Source organism: Penicillium malachiteum, assembly GCF_028827825.1.
Source record: "Penicillium malachiteum strain IBT 17515 chromosome Unknown utg000003l:1.0-4950554.0:1.0-4952489.0, whole genome shotgun sequence".
NCBI classification, from domain to species: domain Eukaryota; kingdom Fungi; phylum Ascomycota; class Eurotiomycetes; order Eurotiales; family Aspergillaceae; genus Penicillium; species Penicillium malachiteum.
In genome coordinates, this window is record NW_026643096.1 from 2410174 (window position 1) to 2428045 (window position 17872).

General features: G+C 46.3%; 8 protein-coding genes across 8 annotated transcripts; 3 read left to right on the forward strand and 5 right to left on the reverse strand.

Moving 5' to 3' along the window:
- Nucleotides 1-446: 446 nt before the first annotated feature.
- On the forward strand, nucleotides 447-1889 carry N7483_007242 (uncharacterized protein; the record flags this gene model as incomplete). Its single annotated transcript, XM_057090679.1, has 1 exon — nucleotides 447-1889. One exon carries the CDS (start codon nucleotides 447-449, stop codon nucleotides 1887-1889), a length of 1443 nt encoding a protein of 480 aa, XP_056945420.1.
- Nucleotides 1890-2027: 138 nt separating this feature from the next.
- Nucleotides 2028-3611, reverse strand: N7483_007243 (aminotransferase-like domain-containing protein; the record flags this gene model as incomplete). Its single annotated transcript, XM_057090680.1, has 1 exon — nucleotides 2028-3611. One exon carries the CDS (start codon nucleotides 3609-3611, stop codon nucleotides 2028-2030), a length of 1584 nt encoding a protein of 527 aa, XP_056945421.1.
- Nucleotides 3612-5426: 1815 nt separating this feature from the next.
- Nucleotides 5427-7081, reverse strand: N7483_007244 (uncharacterized protein; the record flags this gene model as incomplete). The annotated part of the gene is made up of 2 exons (XM_057090681.1): nucleotides 5427-6100; nucleotides 6193-7081. 2 exons carry the CDS (start codon nucleotides 7079-7081, stop codon nucleotides 5427-5429), a joined length of 1563 nt encoding a protein of 520 aa, XP_056945422.1.
- Nucleotides 7082-7981: 900 nt separating this feature from the next.
- On the forward strand, nucleotides 7982-9329 carry N7483_007245 (uncharacterized protein; the record flags this gene model as incomplete). Its single annotated transcript, XM_057090682.1, has 2 exons — nucleotides 7982-8190; nucleotides 8279-9329. 2 exons carry the CDS (start codon nucleotides 7982-7984, stop codon nucleotides 9327-9329), a joined length of 1260 nt encoding a protein of 419 aa, XP_056945423.1.
- Nucleotides 9330-9579: 250 nt separating this feature from the next.
- rpnL (proteasome regulatory particle lid subunit rpnL) lies at nucleotides 9580-10504 on the reverse strand (the record flags this gene model as incomplete). Its single annotated transcript, XM_057090683.1, has 2 exons — nucleotides 9580-9858; nucleotides 9938-10504. 2 exons carry the CDS (start codon nucleotides 10502-10504, stop codon nucleotides 9580-9582), a joined length of 846 nt encoding a protein of 281 aa, XP_056945424.1.
- Nucleotides 10505-10931: 427 nt separating this feature from the next.
- On the reverse strand, nucleotides 10932-12743 carry N7483_007247 (S53 family peptidase; the record flags this gene model as incomplete). Its single annotated transcript, XM_057090684.1, has 1 exon — nucleotides 10932-12743. The coding sequence occupies one exon, from the start codon at nucleotides 12741-12743 to the stop codon at nucleotides 10932-10934; it is 1812 nt and encodes a 603-aa protein (XP_056945425.1).
- Nucleotides 12744-14179: 1436 nt separating this feature from the next.
- On the forward strand, nucleotides 14180-15586 carry N7483_007248 (putative tubulin-specific chaperone c; the record flags this gene model as incomplete). Its single annotated transcript, XM_057090685.1, has 5 exons — nucleotides 14180-14297; nucleotides 14366-14526; nucleotides 14587-14959; nucleotides 15003-15313; nucleotides 15380-15586. The coding sequence occupies 5 exons, from the start codon at nucleotides 14180-14182 to the stop codon at nucleotides 15584-15586; spliced, it is 1170 nt and encodes a 389-aa protein (XP_056945426.1).
- A 712-nt stretch (nucleotides 15587-16298) lies between these two features.
- On the reverse strand, nucleotides 16299-17733 carry N7483_007249 (uncharacterized protein; the record flags this gene model as incomplete). Its single annotated transcript, XM_057090686.1, has 3 exons — nucleotides 16299-16378; nucleotides 16432-16646; nucleotides 16700-17733. The coding sequence occupies 3 exons, from the start codon at nucleotides 17731-17733 to the stop codon at nucleotides 16299-16301; spliced, it is 1329 nt and encodes a 442-aa protein (XP_056945427.1).
- Between the last annotated feature and the right edge of the window lie 139 nt (nucleotides 17734-17872).

The following is a 17872-nucleotide window of genomic DNA, read 5'->3' on the forward strand; positions in this document are numbered from 1 at the left end:
AAACACAGTCCCTGGGCGCAGGAAGATCCAAAAACTAGCACGGACGATGATTCGACAATCACAGCTACGGCATGTAAGACGGCCTAACAAGTCACTTGGCCCCTCCGCTAAGAACATTGGTGCAGGAACCCTGAAAGTCTGGATCCACAGAACGACTCTTAAAGATATTATGCTCTCCACTTTTTCTCGTATCGATCACCCTAAACTTGAAATGTGGAGTGACTGCATGCATGAACCCTGCGATTACCCGGGTGTTGCTGTTCGGCTGTGTACTTTGGTCCACTTCAATCATCTCAGCCTCACAGACATGTATACAGTATTATAATCCTATATTAATTTGATTTGCCCTCCTGTTCTTCTGGACATCATACAAAAACTAAGTTCGTTCAAGAGATTCAAATTTCGCCGAGTTAACCATTTGAATGTTCAGCTCAAAACTTCCTAAAATGTCCCGCTCGCCTCTTGTCCTTGTCCTTATTGACTTCCTTCCGGTGACTTATGCATACACAACCTTTGACACAAACTGCACTCTCCCGTCCGCTCCGGATAAAATAAACTATATCTCCTCGCCGAATACCCGTGGCACGCTGGACATCTTGTGGTCCTGTCTGTTCACTATCATCTCCTGCACTTGGACGGTTCAATGTCCTGACCTACCCACTCAACGAAATGAATTCAAGGATGGATGCCTAGGCTGGTGGAAGTGGGCAGCGAAAAAGTATTTCAGCTCAGCTGCATGGTTCCTAATCACCATGCTAGCACCAGAAATGCTCCTTGGGCTATACGTCATTCAAGCTGTGAGGTGGAGGAATTATACCAAAGTCTTTGAAAAGTTGGGGTACGCAAATATTGATGGAGTCGAGTGGACAAGAACCCACAGCTGCTTTGCTGAAATGGGTGGATTTGTGATGAAGATATCCAAGCCGTCCGGTCACCGCTTGACTCAGACGACAACAGAACATGCCGATGTCACCACTCACGATCTATCACTGTATGTGATGAAAGGACAAATTGACGAAATGGAATCTCACCAAAAAACAGAGTATGTGACACTTAACTGCCGCCAAATCCTTGCCCTTCGCAAGACAGGGATATTGGAGCGCCTGCCGGACATCAGCACAGACGAGATCCAAGATAAATCCAAGGCGGACAGCTTTTTGCGAGTCATTACCGTTATACAAATACTTTGGCTATGTGTGCAAACCATTGCTCGCTGGGTGGAAGGCTTAGCAGTCACTCAGTTAGAGATCGCCACGGTCGCTTTTGCCATCTGTGCTGTGCTCATGTATCATATATGCTGGGCTAAGCCGAAGGGAGTGGATATCCCTATCACAGCCTTCTACTACGGTGGCAACATAGAAGAAATACGGGATCGGGTTAGGAGAGCTGAGGAGGAAGTGACCCCGAGTGTCTCTGGAGCTCAGAGGGAATGGAGCATGAGACTTGTCCACTTTAAAAGCACTGGCATGCCTGGAGGAGGAATAAAGTTATCGCTAACCCCTTCAGAACAGTTTGTCTGGTCAATGACATTGATATTAGGTGGCGTGGTTTTTGGGGGAATTCATCTCATAGCGTGGAACTTTGTATTTCCCACGCATATTGAGATGGTATTATGGAGAGTTTCTGCTCTTTTTTGCACTTTCATTATACCAGCAAGCTTCTTTGCATCTCTCTTTGCAGATACTGGTATATATGTCTGGCACTGGCATGGCGCGAGTTTGAGCGGGAAGATTTTTTCTACATTTGTGCTTGTGATATTAAACCTACTTGGGTATTTTTATGTGTTGGCTAGATTGTTTATCATTGTAGAGATGTTCAGGACTCTGGCTTTTCAGCCTATAGAGGCCTACGTGGGGACATGGACTGTGAATATCCCTTACGTGAGCTAACCCTTTCAAGCCCTGGAGTTATGTATGATATCGATGCAATTTATAGCATGTACTCGAAAAAAATAGTACATTCATGAAATTCCATCAATGTATGTAGAATTCTGGATTGTCCTGCGCTATGTATGATTTTATCTTCAATCAGACTCCGACTTCAAATTCCTCTTTGATTGCCATTCCGAATCGCGCAATAGCCTCTTCTATCTGGGGCAATGAAGCTGTTGCATATGTGACACGGAAGTATATTTCACAACCCTGTACACCACCCGCACGAAACGCACTTCCTTTGCAGCATAAAACACCCTTCTTCAAAGCAGTAGAGTAGATACGGTCCTCTGTCTTTAGTATGATGTTTCCAGCTACATAGTCTGCCTTGGAATAGGCGGCGGCCAATGAGTGAACACGCCAGTCAACCTTGATCCAATGAAACATTCCAGCTTCGGGCACTGACCAAGAGCAGATATTGCGTGGAAGATACTTCGAACAGGATTCAAGAGTGATGTTTCGGCGCTGAGTATACTCATCCCGTAAGTAAAGAAGCCATTTTACGAATCCCTCATGGCCCCATACACCATCCAACAGTGTATGCAATGCTAATTGGGAAAGCCCGCTTGGGGAAACAATGGTTGCATCATGAAGATAAAGGAAGCGGGAAATGATATCGGCAGAGCCAGTCATCCACGAGCATCTCAAGCCTGGTGCAAGAATCTTTGATGTAGAGTCGAGACGAAGAACGCGACCAGATACATCCAATGAAAGATAAGATGGGATCAAGTTGTTCAAGAATGTCTCAACTAACTTCGGATCCGACCGAGGGGGTTGATCTGAATTCGCATAGACTTCAGTTTTCTGAGTTTGAAACTGAAGGAAGTAGTAGGGCTCATCTTCAATGATGTAAAGATCATGCTTCTCTGCCACAGCATAGATATCTTTGCGTCTCTGAAGACTCTGGGTAGTGCCCGTTGGGTTCTGACCGGTCGGAATGATGTAAAGCAAAAATGGCTTCGAAGCACCGCGCTCCGATACATCCCAACCAGAAAGCAGGTTATCAAGATGAGCTGGCACCATGCCTTCTTCATCCATCTGGACACCGATACTGCGGATACCGAAAGGTCTCGCAGCTTCAAGTGCGGCAGAGTAAGTATACGCCTCGGTCATGATATAGTGTCCCCGGTTGCAAAGGGTCCTGAAAACCGAGTCCAGTGCCGAGGTAGTTCCAGCAGTCAGTGAGCATTGCCAATCCGAGTAAGGAGGATTGCGCACTACATCAACATGCTCTGTGAAGAATCTGATGAGCTGCTCAGATCCTGCGCTATATCCGTAGTTGAGGGAAATTGCAAGGTCGTATGAAGCTTTGTTTGTTTTGATATCGGATTTTCCAATTGTTTCAGACAATGAGCTATTCTGGTCGTCTTCTGTAAAATTACTGCTTTGGGGAAAATCGAGGGTCATGTTGAGAAAGGGGAAATATTCTGGAGCAGGTCTGCCGGTAGCAAGACTGATAACATCCGCGTTGAGCTCAGTGCCTGCTGTCTTGAGGGTTGCAGAACCACGAGATAGGGCCTCTTGACTCAGACGATGTTGGAATGACTTTGCCGGTGGTTTGTGGAAACATCTTGGGCTCTTGAACATTATTGGAGTTGTGACAGGCGCAATGTCTCCCGTCAATGGTCCCAATTTCTGTCGCAAAGATGGAATATCAGAGAAATTGAGTGCAGAAGACATTTTTGGACGGATTTTTCAATACAAGTGAGTATCGGGAGGATTCAATCTTGGAATGACTCCTAGTGAGTAACGTGAGATTATCTGGTTGGATTGGGAGTATGACACCCGGTTTGCAAGTCAAACTAAACTGATTTTATACTGATACCTCAAACGCCGAACCTTCCTTATTCAGCTCACCGCATCGATCCTTGTCCCAAAAGGTCTTATCTGAGTCTTTGCAAAGAATATGGATGGACTCCATCCTGTATACTCCGAGTCTTCGATTTGGTGCCATTTCCGGTTAGACTCGATGGATACTCTGAATATGTACCTATTCCAGTCAAGCGTCCTTTATCAATCTCCGATATGGTACCTGATTCAGTTGAGTTGATCGATGATCAGCCTTGACATGGATTAGCGACCGTATTTAGAGAAGTTTGCTGCGAATCATCTGATCTGAAATTCCCAAGATTGGGTGGGAGGATTCGAGGCGTCACCAACTTGAATCACTCGGAGTCGTTCTCGGCCACACCCTTGGAATTCAAATATAGACTGAAATGACGGAACAGCAACTAGGAAAGATTTCGTCAACATGACCACTCCGAGTCCACTTCATGCTATCTGCTCCAACTTGATTTCCATGATCTCACAGGTTACTCTTACAGTCAACTGGTTACACCAAGTCGACTCATACTAGTATATTCAAATGTTCTCAGGCTTCAGACAAAACCTGTTCGCAGCTTCAAGTTCAATTTGAAGCACAGATATACTACATCGGTAAAGGGCATTTCTCAAATTCAAGTTTGCTGTCTGTGAGATACTCGCAATTCCAGTCTTGGCTTTTGCATAGGGGCTTCGGCACCTGGGCAGTCTTTCAAGAGGCTGAGGATGGAGATAAGAATCTTCAGTACTAAGAGATAAATTTACTACAGAGCAAACTTGAAATATTCCTGTCAATTCTGGCTTGGAGACCAATAAGCCCCAAGTACGGCTATGATGAAGCTGGTAGACGGATTAGTGCTGAGCGGCTTTTGCTTGGCTATATTCAATATAGTCACTATTGAGCTGGAAAAAAGGGAAAGGAACAAAGAAAGAGAAAGAAAAATAAAAATAAAAGAGCAAGAGGAGGTGGTTAACAACTTGGAGGAATTATGGGAAGTCGAGCGGAACCAGCTGATTTTTCGGCCTAGGAGCTTCATGATGAGAAGGATGATGATGGATTCCAACTGCTGGGCAAGGAAAAGAGGTGAATACGACTCAAAGGACATTTCAAATTGCTTTGAATATGGCTCAAGCTTGGACTGTTCAGGTTCAAGTCGACTCCACTCAAGATAGTTTCTTTTAATACTATCTCAAACTCATTGGAAATTACGATGTAGTAATGACATCTGGCTAGCTTGGCTGGTACTCACTTGTCCATCTAATTTTCTCAAGTGCTGTATATCACCTGAACATGTGCCTATATAGGTCGTGTCTTACTTCCCAAATGTAGCTCTTATGTACTTGGTATTCTCATAAACAATCAATTTGAAAGATTGGACAATTTTTAAACAGGTAAATTGGAATCTGATTTTTGTCTCTGCCATCTGCCATCTGCCATCTGCCATTTTTGGTTGCAGGGTCCGATGGACATTCCAATTTCCGGATATTTGTATAGCTGCAGCAAGTATCTCTTCATTGTGATGTATTTAAATCAATTTCCCAAAATCCTCACTTCTGTATATCGTCTGATGCTAAGATACATAACCTGGTCTCCTGGTCTCCTGGACCGCAGTGTTTCAAACACTACTAATATTATAGTCAACGCTAAATAGAACTTGTAATCGTAAATGCTAATCAAACCGGGATCTCTTTCTCCTTGAACACACTGTCCATTTTGGGCATGTCCTCTGTAGGTGATGTGCCTTCAAGTTCCTGGCGGGATGGGAAACAAGGAAGACGTCTTGCGACACGGACTGTTTCGAAGACATTTTCAGAAAGTGTGAAGATATCATCGATCTCTTCCAAGCTGCGCCCAGAGGTTTCGGGAAACAAGAAGAAGATCGCAGGTGCCATCGCAGCATTGAGGCCCGCATACACGAGGAAGTAATACTCCCCCATAGCTCTGAAGGCGATTGGCGTGACTTGGGCAATCAGAATGCCAATGGCTCCACCTATACTGATGCTAACAGAGTTGATCGTGGACCGTAAATGTAAGGGTGCAATCTCGGTCGCATATAGATAGGGGATCCCACCGAAGCCAATGATGTAGCAGAAATGAAAGAGAAATAGGAAGAAAACAGCCCCATGTGAGGCTTTGATGTTGTCCACCTGAGACCCGAGGGCAGCGATGCAGGCCAAGCAGATGGTGTTACCAATGGCACTGCCAAGCATCAAACGTCGTCTACCGGCTCTCTCAATAATGAAGACACATAGAGTGGCTCCGAGAGGCCCAACTAGTTGATAGACGGCTGCTAGGAGTCTAGCCGTGGATTGCTTGAGACCCAGATTACTTTCGAAGATTGCAGTAGCTAGGATTGTCATGTTAGAATGCACGGCTCATACACCTTCCCGTGGAAGGATTCAACGAGGACGAGTGTTATATTTGGGGAAAGAGACTCACTATAATAGGTGGTCACTGTAGCACCGGTGAACTGTAAGAATACAAGACCACCAATGGCAAGAATAGCTCGATGGAATGTTCGCTGATTGCCCATTTGAAACAGGAGCTTGAAAGACGTATCTCCGCCCGCAAGATTCAAGGAAGTCTGCACCTCATTGATTGTATTGTCAATCTTTTCACAATCAATATCGATATCTGCTAGAGCCGCAAGCACAGCTCGAGCCTCTGCGATTCGTCCCTTTCGAATGAGCCAGCGAGGCGACTCAGGTAGAAAGATCACAAACAGCAAAAGTGTGAGAGTTAGAACAGTGGGGAAGCCGAAGGGGAGACGCCACGACAAGGTAGTATCTTTTTTAAAAGACAATCCATATTCCAGGAATAATGCTGACGCACAGCCCAGTCCGCTGAAAATGCCTTTTGTCGCGACATGAGAACCACGCCTTTTGGCAGGGGAGGTTTCAGAGATCCAAAGCGGAACGGTGGCAAGCAATGCTCCTGTTCCCATCCCCACGATCAATCGAGATGTGAAAAACTGAGCAAAGGAATATGCAGTCAGGTTCAAAGCATAACCAATAAGTTGAACTGACGCTCCTGCTAGCATAGCCCGACGACGACCCAGAATATCGCCCAACCAAATACAACAGAAAGTTCCTATAAATGTACCAATTGCATATGACGCCACCACAGCACCTTCTAACGTCGATGCATGGTCCTTGTTATCAGCATGAGCTATATCGATTTCGGGGAAACTCTTTTTGAAACTTTCCAAAGATAAAACACCACCAAGGGAAGCTGTGTTGTAGCCGACAGACATGATTCCAGGCATTAATACACCCAGTATAGATGCAAGTGTGAGACGTTTGCCTCGAAGGCCAAGAAATCGCGTCATCCTGGGTATGTAGATTGTCAGGTACGGTCCTAGTTCCCCAGAATTAAAGATCACTTGATCGACGTGATCGCCTTTGGTCCACGTAGTGACACCTGTGGACGTGGATCAGAAGAAGCTTAAGTACTCTCCCACCTTGAAAAGCTTTATCAAATCCTTCCAACCCTTTTCCCTATTCTGTTACAGCTCGGAAGTCGGGTGTAACGGGATGTTTATGCTGGCATTCCATTCTTGTGCATCAAATTCCCTCAGCACGAGTAAAATCGTCGTTCCCGCCACAAGGGTCGGCCTAGATCACTAAAAGTAGTCAAAGTCATCTGCAAGGATTCTTACCATTCTTATCAGTTGACTTGGAAACTGGAAGACCAGTCGGATCCTCCGAGTCTTGTCAGTGATTTTTTTCATGATTCTTCTCCAACTGGTTCGAAGGAACTATGTAACTCAGTGCATAACTTTGAAAACACATAACGATACTTCGGTTCCTCGGCCTATAATGCGGAATAAAAAAGAATTCACAGTAAGGTTCTGTGCTTCCGCCATGATGCAGTGCATTAATGTCTCATGCAGAGTATATTGCATAGCATATAGTCACCAGGTTGATAGTATTTGGTGATGTGGAACATGGAGACATAGTGGAGTATTCACCGCCCCACCCGAAATGACTCCATATAAAATTTCCTGCACGTAAGAACCAAAACCTCATCAGACATCTGATCATGACAAAAGATATCTTGGGTGCTTTTGATTCTATTTATATCCACCCTTGCTGATAATACCTGGAGGAGGCAAGAAGAGCCGCCCGGGAGAAGCCTAGTCCCATCACTTACATTTTCAATTCAATCTCCTGCAATCACCAGATTAAACCAACTTGAACCCTCAAGTTGTGAGGGACAATAAGTCATAATGGCCAACATTCTTCAGAAACCTAAATCCCAAACAACAGTTTTCTTGGACCAACCACCCAGCTGCCTCGAATTCTGTCCAGAGCTCAGTGACCACTTTGTGGTGGGCACTTACCTCCTGTCCGAGACAAAGAATGAAAGTGGAGAAGTGCAGCAAACCAAGACCGGGAGTGTGCAACTATGGAAATTAGACCCGAGCACAAGTGAGCTGTAAGTAGAGCTCTGGGGTATTTCGGACTCCCGGATTAACCCCCCAACTCTCATGCATGGCGTCGGTTAATTGACCTCCATTCTTTAGATGCTTGGTACAGAGGCTAGCTCTGCCCTATGCAGTCTTTGATCTGCACTTCAATCCAAGGGAGAGGAACAAATTTGCCATTGCAACCAGTACTGGTCTTGTGGTGCTTTTTAATGTCTCTGATGATTCAAATAACCCCACAATCAACCAAATTTGGACAAAACAGGTCCATGAGGATGATTCCATCCCAGCCCTGTTCCTCGCATGGGCCCCTGAGAGCTGGTTCCCTCGACCTGCATCTGATGGCTTTGCTGTGACCTTCTCAGATAGTCGAACAGCTGTGTTTGGAACAGATAAAGATATTTCAGATGTGGACGAGATCACGGAATGGGGCTCCTTCGTAGCACGTGAAATGATCGAGGTATGGTTTGTGGCTTTGGCCACAATGAAACAACTTCCTGCTGATGAGGGGACATCGTCAAATGATATTATCCCTTACATGTTTACTGGCAATGACTTTGGGTCACTGCATACACGTCGCTTCGAGACTCACGGCGAACGATCAAATGAGACCGAAGAATCACTCGCATCACTACTCCTTAATCATGATGATAGGGCGCGCCACCACACAGCTGGTGTAACCTCCATTCTACCTCTTGCAGTTCCCATGGTGGATGACGCGCCAATCCTGTTGACAGGAAGCTATGATGAAGGGCTGCGGGTATACCATGCCACACGACGAGGAGATGTCCTCGCTGAACAGGGTTTAGGAGGTGGTGTCTGGCGGTTGCAGTTGCTTTCCACAACGGAGATCGCCAAGTCTAGCGAGACAGGTCAGGGCTTGGAGCGACGCTTTTTGGTTCTGGCGAGTTGCATGCACGCTGGGACAAGAGTTGTGCGGGTTACTCAAACAGAGCAGGATCAGGGTCCATCATGGGATATTGAGATTCTGGCCGAGTTTACAGAGCATGAGAGCATGAACTACGCAAGTGATGTATGGAAGGGCGCGAAGTCGGAACATTCGGATGCATTCCCAGAATCGTCCGAGTTACTCTGTGTGTCGAGTAGTTTCTATGACCGCCGCCTTTGTGTCTGGCGAACCCAGGTTTAATGAAATGATAAGCATCTACCCGGCCAATCTTGAGTGCGTTGGTTTCCGGTTTTTATATCAGCAGTGCTACGATCCTGGGATACGAGATGGTAGATATCTAGACATCTCATAAAAGCGCTAGATCAAATCACAATGCAAGCAGCAGGTATACAAATACATGTGCACCCGAGGACCACGACCAGGCCAAAAAGAAATAAGAAAGTAACCTTTCATATCCATTGTTGCGATGCCACGTTTGTGGTGCTCCATATTAAACAATTGTCTCCAGCTCCCGGGCATAGCCTAGTGTATTCTCAATCACGGTGCCACTGGCCACCAAGATGTCCTTCTCGGACCTGGCAGCCGACTCGGGCTCGACCGGGAAGTGTATCCGTCCATCACGAAGAATCCAACCACGATGTTGAGCGAACTGAATAACTGCACCCTCCGACTCCAGGAAGAGGAGGTTCTTGGCGTTCGAGATAGGAAGGGAAGGATAGGCCTTCTCCGAGCAGTCTGCGATCTCGCTTCGAATAGTACCGATCAGAACCTAGAATCCGCGGAATCAGTAATTATATCAAACACCTCGGCATAATGCTATTGTGAGAAAGAAGAATCATTCAACTTACGTTGGAGAACAATCCAAAGTCCTCATCCGGCACACGCTCCGACTTTGTCTCCCGCCACACCTTATCATAACTGCCCTCCATCAAGTTTCGCTCCAGCTCAACAGGGTACTTGATGTAAGTGTCATCCTCGATACGGCCACCCTTCAAACTGGCCTCTTCTACCAAACCCTCAAGCACAGTGTGGAAGTTGGCGCTATCACCACTGCTCAGCAGGAGCAACAAGTACAATCCTGTAATCTTGCTGCGCTGGCTTGTGCTGGAATCAATCTGAGCTGGAGGCTGTCCCGGTCCACCAACGTGTCGCTCAAGGTCGTAAAAGGGCTGCAGTTGTTGGTAGTATCTTGTGAAGGTCTGGGCATCAGTCTGTCGGATCGAGGCAAGGGCACCAAGTTCGAGCACCTGGCGGGCAAGGATAACAAGCTGAGGAGGTGTGGATGGTGTTGGGATCAAGGCATTTTGGATGAGAAGAGCGCGCTTGGCTTTGCTGAGAAGGCCGTTGGCGGCATCAAGTTGTCTGCGCTCCAGGGCGTTCTGGAGCTCTGGGACAAGGGTCTTAAGGTCGGACATGATGGATGTGTGGGATGCTTTTCAAGCAAACGAGAAGGGAGAAACGGACTGGATCCGAGAATCTAAGATAAAGCAATTGCAAGAACGAGGGCAATTTAATCGAAAGCTGTGGATGATGCGAGTTTCAGCATTCGATGACATGCCCAGGTGACGGAGCTTCCAGCGGGCGGTCAGTCGGGACTACACGTGACTACATACTGGCCAGTTGGTTTGTTGGACAGAAGCATCTAGATGGTCTCCACAAATTACAACCCACTTTCTTCAACTACTTCAAGTTTCTAATCTATCCCCTGTGAGTCGTGACAATCTAACCTGGCATCCTACTAACATTTCTCGCGATCACTGCGAACTCTTGGAAACGAAAAGCAAAATTGAATAATCAATTTCCACCGCTGAGCGACTACCACCATGACATTTAACTGAACGTCTACTGCAACGCGAGCTGTGCCAGTTTCTGAAAGTCTGGAGTGCCCAACCCCGTTGCAGGATCCCAGCCGACAGTTGCATTCCATCCCGCATTATGAATGGGCGATCGGTAGCAACCCACTGATCCTCCCTCTATAATGTCAGTTAGCCCAGCTCGTCCGATTGTATACAGCCACGGATTAATGAATCCCATTCGAGATTTTCCGTGTAAAAGACGGACTGAATTCAGTTGGGATAGTATCCCAGCCACTACAGGTGCGGAAGCACTAATAAAAGTCAGCTCTACCGCTATTCTCATAGAATCAGTCAAGGATACAGACCTTGTTCCCCCGACTGTGAGATAAGTTCCGTGGTCTCTAACACTGAAACTGTTCGCTTGAGCAGCGACATCGGGAATCCCTCTCCCACCTGTGTTATACAGACCCCTCCATTGGTCTCCAATTTTGCTAAGATAACTTTCAACCATATGATCTTGGTACGATGGGCGTTGAAAATATTCAGAGAATCCACCGCCAGAAAGATCAATCGCTCTTTCCGGGTTCACTCCAACGGTTCCACCGACAGATGTAACGAAAGGACAAGATGCAGGCCATGATGGCAAGAATTTGACTCGATAGCTTCCATCGTTACTTTGGCATGATTGTCCTGGTCCCGAGTCTCCACTGCTAAAAATCACAGTCACTCCTCGTGCGCCCAGTTGAGCAAAGAGATTGCATACAGCGGAAGCATAGGCTTTAGGAACGCTTTGCTCTGATTCACCATATGACATTGTTATAATTGCTGGAAGATCCCTTTCTGGGAGAGCAGTAATATAGTGGAGCTGCTCAAGATATGGCTCATTGGAAGACTGGTTCGCGTTTGGTTGATCACCGTCGGGGATCAAGGGACCTCGACCTGCAGTTGTATAGAAAGTCGCAATTGCATCATAAGCCATAGTTATCGAGTACTGGACGTCCAAGTTTGCTTCCACGCTGTTCTTGGTAGAATTTTCGTCATTCTCGCCGCCATTGATGTATACCACAGAGAAATTTGCGCCTCGTTGATTGGGCGCGTATAGTTGTATAAAATGGAAAAAGTCGCTGTGGTGAGCATACTCTTCCAGAAAGCCTGCTATTCCAAGCCTGTTTCGGGAATCCGGCACAGCCTCTGCGTCATGCACTCCATATAAACTTCTCAGGCAGTTAGGTGTGATTATTGTTCCACAACCAGCTGCAGGCCCTGGGTTATCTGGTGTTGGGGCGGAGGACTGCTCCTGGCGTGACATGCGAACAGAGCCAAGGTTTCCAAATCGCGTGGTTGGTTCAATCAACTGGATATGAGGGTGGATATCGTTAGGTACTGAATAGTTCAGAGTTCGTAGGATCATGGTATTGGTCTCATTGTTTTGGTAGTAGAAGAACTCAGTGTTCAACATTCGCTCTGCTTGAGAAACAGTAGTCTGGAAAGTGATCCAGTTTCCTCCAATCTCGATAGAGTCCGAAGAGATATTTTCAGAGTTCAGCCAGGAAATAATCTGATTTGACACTTCTGCAGGTGGTTGTAGCGCTTGTTTCACTTGTTCAAGGCTCATGTGTTGACCATAACTAGGATGACCTGGTGTGGAAAGGTCAATAACAGTTTGCTGGAAGCCAGCTATATCTACTGAGTCCACCGCAAGTCGAAACTTTATGAGATCTGAAGCTGACGGTTTACTTCCTCTCATCCAACCAAATGGCGCATCTTCCAGTTGTTCAACAATCTGATACGAGCTGCCGGCAATGCATACTTGTACCCAGAACAAGACAAAAATTTTGAGGATAATCTTTAGATCCATTTCGCTATTGACTTTTTAGCAGTGATTCAAGATATTCTACTGAGATTCAGAGACGACCCATTTCATGTTTTATAATGATCAGTTACCGTGGATCATTTTCGGGAAAGGGGAAATTACTTCGCCATGGGTCACACACAGCACTCGGGTGTGCTTGTACAATGGTCACAGTTTATGATGCACTTAATAAACTAAGATTTACTTTCCAGCCACGGTACACTACTTCCGAATGATTGATAGGTCATCTCCCTTTTGTCCGCATACCGATCAGGTCAAGCTCCATTGTTTATACCAGAACTCTGGTGTACAGACGTTCCAGGGTCAGTATCCACCCGCGGGTGCTACCTCTAGGTACTAGGTGTGACATCGAATAAAGTAAACACCGGGATGATTGCTTCCAGAATGCAACTTCAAGTTTAACTTGCCATTAAGAACTCAACTTACGAAGAGATTTCTCTTGCTTGTGGGTTTGCAGTTTTTCAAGCTTTAATGATGTTTCAAGCCTGTTCAATTTTGGGTCAACGATGTCACCTGGTTTCAAGCAATGGCCCTGTTGTATAATTTCCTGGGAAATAATCTCAAACAGTTTCCAGGGCTCAAATTTCATGTTTCGGGATAAATTGCTGGCACTTCCGGAGGTCCAAGGTTCAGGTGACGTGATGAAATGTCAATGAATTCAAGTTAGTCGCAATTGAACGGATTATATACTTCGGATATATGGAGGTACTAATGTAGAACTTCAAGTTGACGGCGGCCATAAACGAATACTAGTAATAGGTAATCCAAAATAGCAATACAACGCCATAAAACTCTTTCAAATTTTTTCATGACCTTGAAAGACATAAATATAAAAGTCAATCTCATTATTAGTGGCCCTGAACATGTAAATGTCAAGTAGATTGTGGGAGTGATGCCTTGTCGCCTGAGGCGAAAAAGCTGCGGATCATCCTTAACTCCGATGCGGGATGATCGACGTCACTTTGAATACAATGTGCGGGATTGTGCTGTAGCTGTCTCTTTGCTCTCCACATTTGAAGATCGATGTGATTTAGTTGCAGATCACACTATTCAGAGCTGTACTTCAATTCACAATTTTCAATTTAGTCGTTGGCAATCTTGAACTTGAAGCTGTTTCACTCTTTGGCTTAAGCTTTTCGGCACATCAGCCCGGTGCGTGGAGATTGTGCATTTGATAGCCTTAGCTTAAAAAGATCCCTGCGGCGACTTATTCCCACTGTTCCGCTAGCTCATTATTGTTTGAGTCCCCTGCTCGGTTTAGGTTGACCAACGCCGTGCTCGCATTCAACTGCGGGGTGGCACGACTTTGAGCTCTAATCGACGTCATTTCCACATTCTTCCTACCGCGTGATATCCTTGTCCTGAACTTTCCCAGAATCAACGATTTACTTTACCATCTGTGTTCTACACCAATATTCATCATGACAGACTCTGAAGTGCAGCCAGGTCGTCGAATGTCCGCCGATAACCAAACAATCTCGAAAACTGATATCCCATTGAAGGAACGGTTCTTCCGGTATTTCCAGCATGAAATTACTTGTATGTCCCCACCTCTATCTCCAAGATCTCAGTAAAAAGATGCATGAGTACTGATACGTCACCATTAGCTTTACAACAGTCAATGGACCGCCTGGCCGACACCTCTCTTGTCGGGGGCGAGCGAGCGGATGCAACCGACCATTGTCTTGCCGGGATTGTACGGCTCTCAAATGAAGTTAAAGATGCTGCGAGCTACATACCAACCTATGACCAAAGGGTGTATGCTGAGGTAGGCCTTTTCACAATGACATTCCAACCAGTACTGTAATCAATGACTGACTTCTATCAGGCGATCAAAGCTTTGCAGGATAAACTGAATGAAACACGTACTGCCTTCGAGCCTCGTTCCAAGTTCAGCTTCAAGACCAAGAAGAATGCCTCTGCTATTTCGTTGAATGATGCAGCAACACTTGCCGCTCAGGGTCGCCGGGGCATTCCTGGTTATCGCTCTCCAGGGGCATCATCGGTCGGATCGTCTGCCAACCACACACCCAACTATCCTTCTACTCCATTGAACGAGCCTGACAAACAACAGTCGGAGAGACCGGAGGTAGCTCCTACCCTCTTTCCCGACTGCTTTCCATGGAGGAGGTTATGCCAAAGAATCTCCGGAGGCCAAGCCGTCGTCAACTTTCGCAGCCAGTGGTATTTCGTCTGTCTCGGTGGATAATCACAGTGGCCTACACATAATGCTTCCTGCTTCAGGCTCGACTGCCTCCGTTCCCGCCTCTATTACCTCTCTGCGGCACTGTATTGTCGACATGTCAATTCCTACTGCTAATGGAAAGCCATATGCTAGCTTGACTATCAAAAATGTGCGACAGAGCCTTCTGATCTGCAGTCGGGTTAATGGTCCTGTTCATATTACTGGGGTTGAAAAGAGTGTTATGGTTGTATCGTGCCGTCAGTTCCGCATGCACCACTGCACAGATGTGGATGTCTACCTCAGCTGCTCTAGCAATCCTATCATTGAGGATTGTTCGAATATCCGGTTCAGCCGCATACCCAAAGCACACGTACGTTCTGGTTTTCCCTACCGTCTTGGTGTGATATTATATGCTAATTTAATTTAATTGCTGCAGTCTCTACACCATGACCGCCCTGATCACGAAGATCGCTGGAGTCAAATTGAGGATTTCAAGTGGATCAAGCCCGAGCCAAGTCCAAACTGGAGCTTGTTAGACCCAAGTGACGCCATCCCAGAGGAGGTATGGACTGAGATTGTGCCTGGTGGGCCAGGTTGGTCGCTTGATGACATACTACGTGCCATCAAGCTCGTGGAGGGATAATATTCTTGCGCTGCGTCGAGCAAGTTGCTGATTTTCTAAGCAAACTGGTGTTTTCCCTAGCCTGTCTACTTTTCTCATACATGTGCAAGTCCTCTACTCCGATTCTCAAAATTGTGTTGAACGTTCGTTTCATTTGATCCAGTCCGTTGAACGGATTCAATATGATCTTCTTCTTTTCAATGTGTTCGCTTGCAGGTATCTCAAATTCATAAAGAATTTTAATCACCACATGACCCAATTATGACCAACTTGACAAGGAATAGCTTTTGCAACTGCGAATTGTCATGCGGGAAAACGAAAGGCGCGGTGTATTTGTGCGTAGTACCACTGCATGTCGTCTGATTGACAACATGGCTTGTGGCGGTTGCACCCGCCGCTCCAAATAACATTGAAGAAAAAGCACACATGCATGGATTTCAGTGGTGGCTTAGATACCGATACCAGTGCTTCTTTCTGTCTTGAAAGTCCTAAAGGGGCAAGAAAAGGCTCCAACCAGTAGTATATGGAGACTCGCTTATGCCTTCAAGCTTTCTCTAATGTGAAGTCAACTGCTGGCATTATGCGTGACCACCTGGGCAGTCGACACTGGCAGTGGGAGGAACCATAGTGTGAGATCTCACGGGAATCCAATGTATGCTTGAATCAATTAATTTCCGCAAATAAATTCGACGATATTAATATGTTTTAGGGTACAAAATCATTCTGTGATAGCTTAAATGCTAGTCCATGTAGTTGGAAGAGAGCGGTAATTCTTCGCGTGCAGTCCAAGATCCTCAAACACGGTTTCATCACCTGCATCAAATCCAGGTTAGATATGCCACAAATGGAATTTGATAAAAATTCACCTTTAAGGGACTCAACTCGGTGCTCGTTCTCCTCTGCGAGCCTTTCTATCTCCTGACCAGGTTCTGCCTCTCCCGGAGCTTTATTTCCTTCGGCGGTCGCGGCTTTGCCCAGAGTATCTACGCCCTGACCAATCATCAGGATCTGGGCATTCGGGTACTCGATGAATTCTGGTTTCAGTGGAACCCATCGGAGGTCTCCAAATTTCTCCAGTACACTGCATCAAGTTATCAGCACGTATATCTTGAGTGAAGAATGAGGAAAACCTACGATTCAGGATATTCAGGGTTTTGAGGCAATTGACCAAGGGGTGGACCACGGTACTGCGGGTTCTTTGACTGCACGATCCAACTACCACGGCGATGAAGACCAAAGTTGTCTTGGATTTCACCCAGCTTGGCAGGGATGGTCAGTTCATAGGCGAGATGCGAAGCCCGCTGCGTCGACATAAGAGCATAGACACCTTCTGCATAGGGTTGAGCCTCCTCAGTTGTACGCTCGCCACGAGTTGCAGTCTTATATGTACTGCTTGCCATGAACTTTTCTTGCAAGTCCTTCACAGATTGACCTGCCTTTTCCACAAAAGCCATGTCCCGTTCCTTGGCTGAGGTCGGGAACTTCTTTTTTGGGAGCATCAAGAGGCGACACCGTGCATCTTTGTCCATTGGTCCTTGGCTGGAATTGAATTCAGCTCCAAGGGGTGTAGGTCGGAGCACGAAGAAGCTTCGAGCAATTTCATTGATGCTATGCGGGTCCTCTATATTGACGCGGGGTCTGAAAAAGAAGTAAATGATACCCTTTTCCATGATGTTGGATGAGACCATGCGTTCGCGTTCTTCTGATTTATGAACACCGGAGTCTATTCCTTGGGCATTCTTAATGGATGCATCGACCGGGATATGAGTGCCTGGCACATTTTCCATGATGGGGTTGACGGGCGTTGGTTTACATTCTGGTAGGTCCTTGCATTCTGAAGGCGGGTTGGCGAAAGATCCGAGCTGATGAGCGGGAGGAAATGATTGATCGATAGGAGCACTTGTTCCAGGAATACTATCTCTCTGCATCCTTTGCTCAAAATTGTGGTTTTCTTCCGGGAATCGACCAACTGAAGGGCCAGCAGTATGCTCTGGCTTTGGCTCTTCATACTGAATGTCTCTCTGTTTGTTCGGCGACATGGGCTTTCCGCTGGAGGCTTTACGCTTTGCACCACCGGAGTCTTTGCTGGAAGAAGATCCTTCGGCAAAGCTGGTAATTGCTTCTTTGGCCTTCAAAGCCGCCTGTCGTGCCGATGCTCGAGTTGCCATGATGGATTGCCACGACTTATTCTCATGCAAGGTGAATTGAATACTGTTGAATGATATCAATTGATTCATGCGAAGATCAAAAGCGATTCATGTGTCTCCAGCCCTGGAGGTGACATACATGTTGCTTGGAACCTCATGA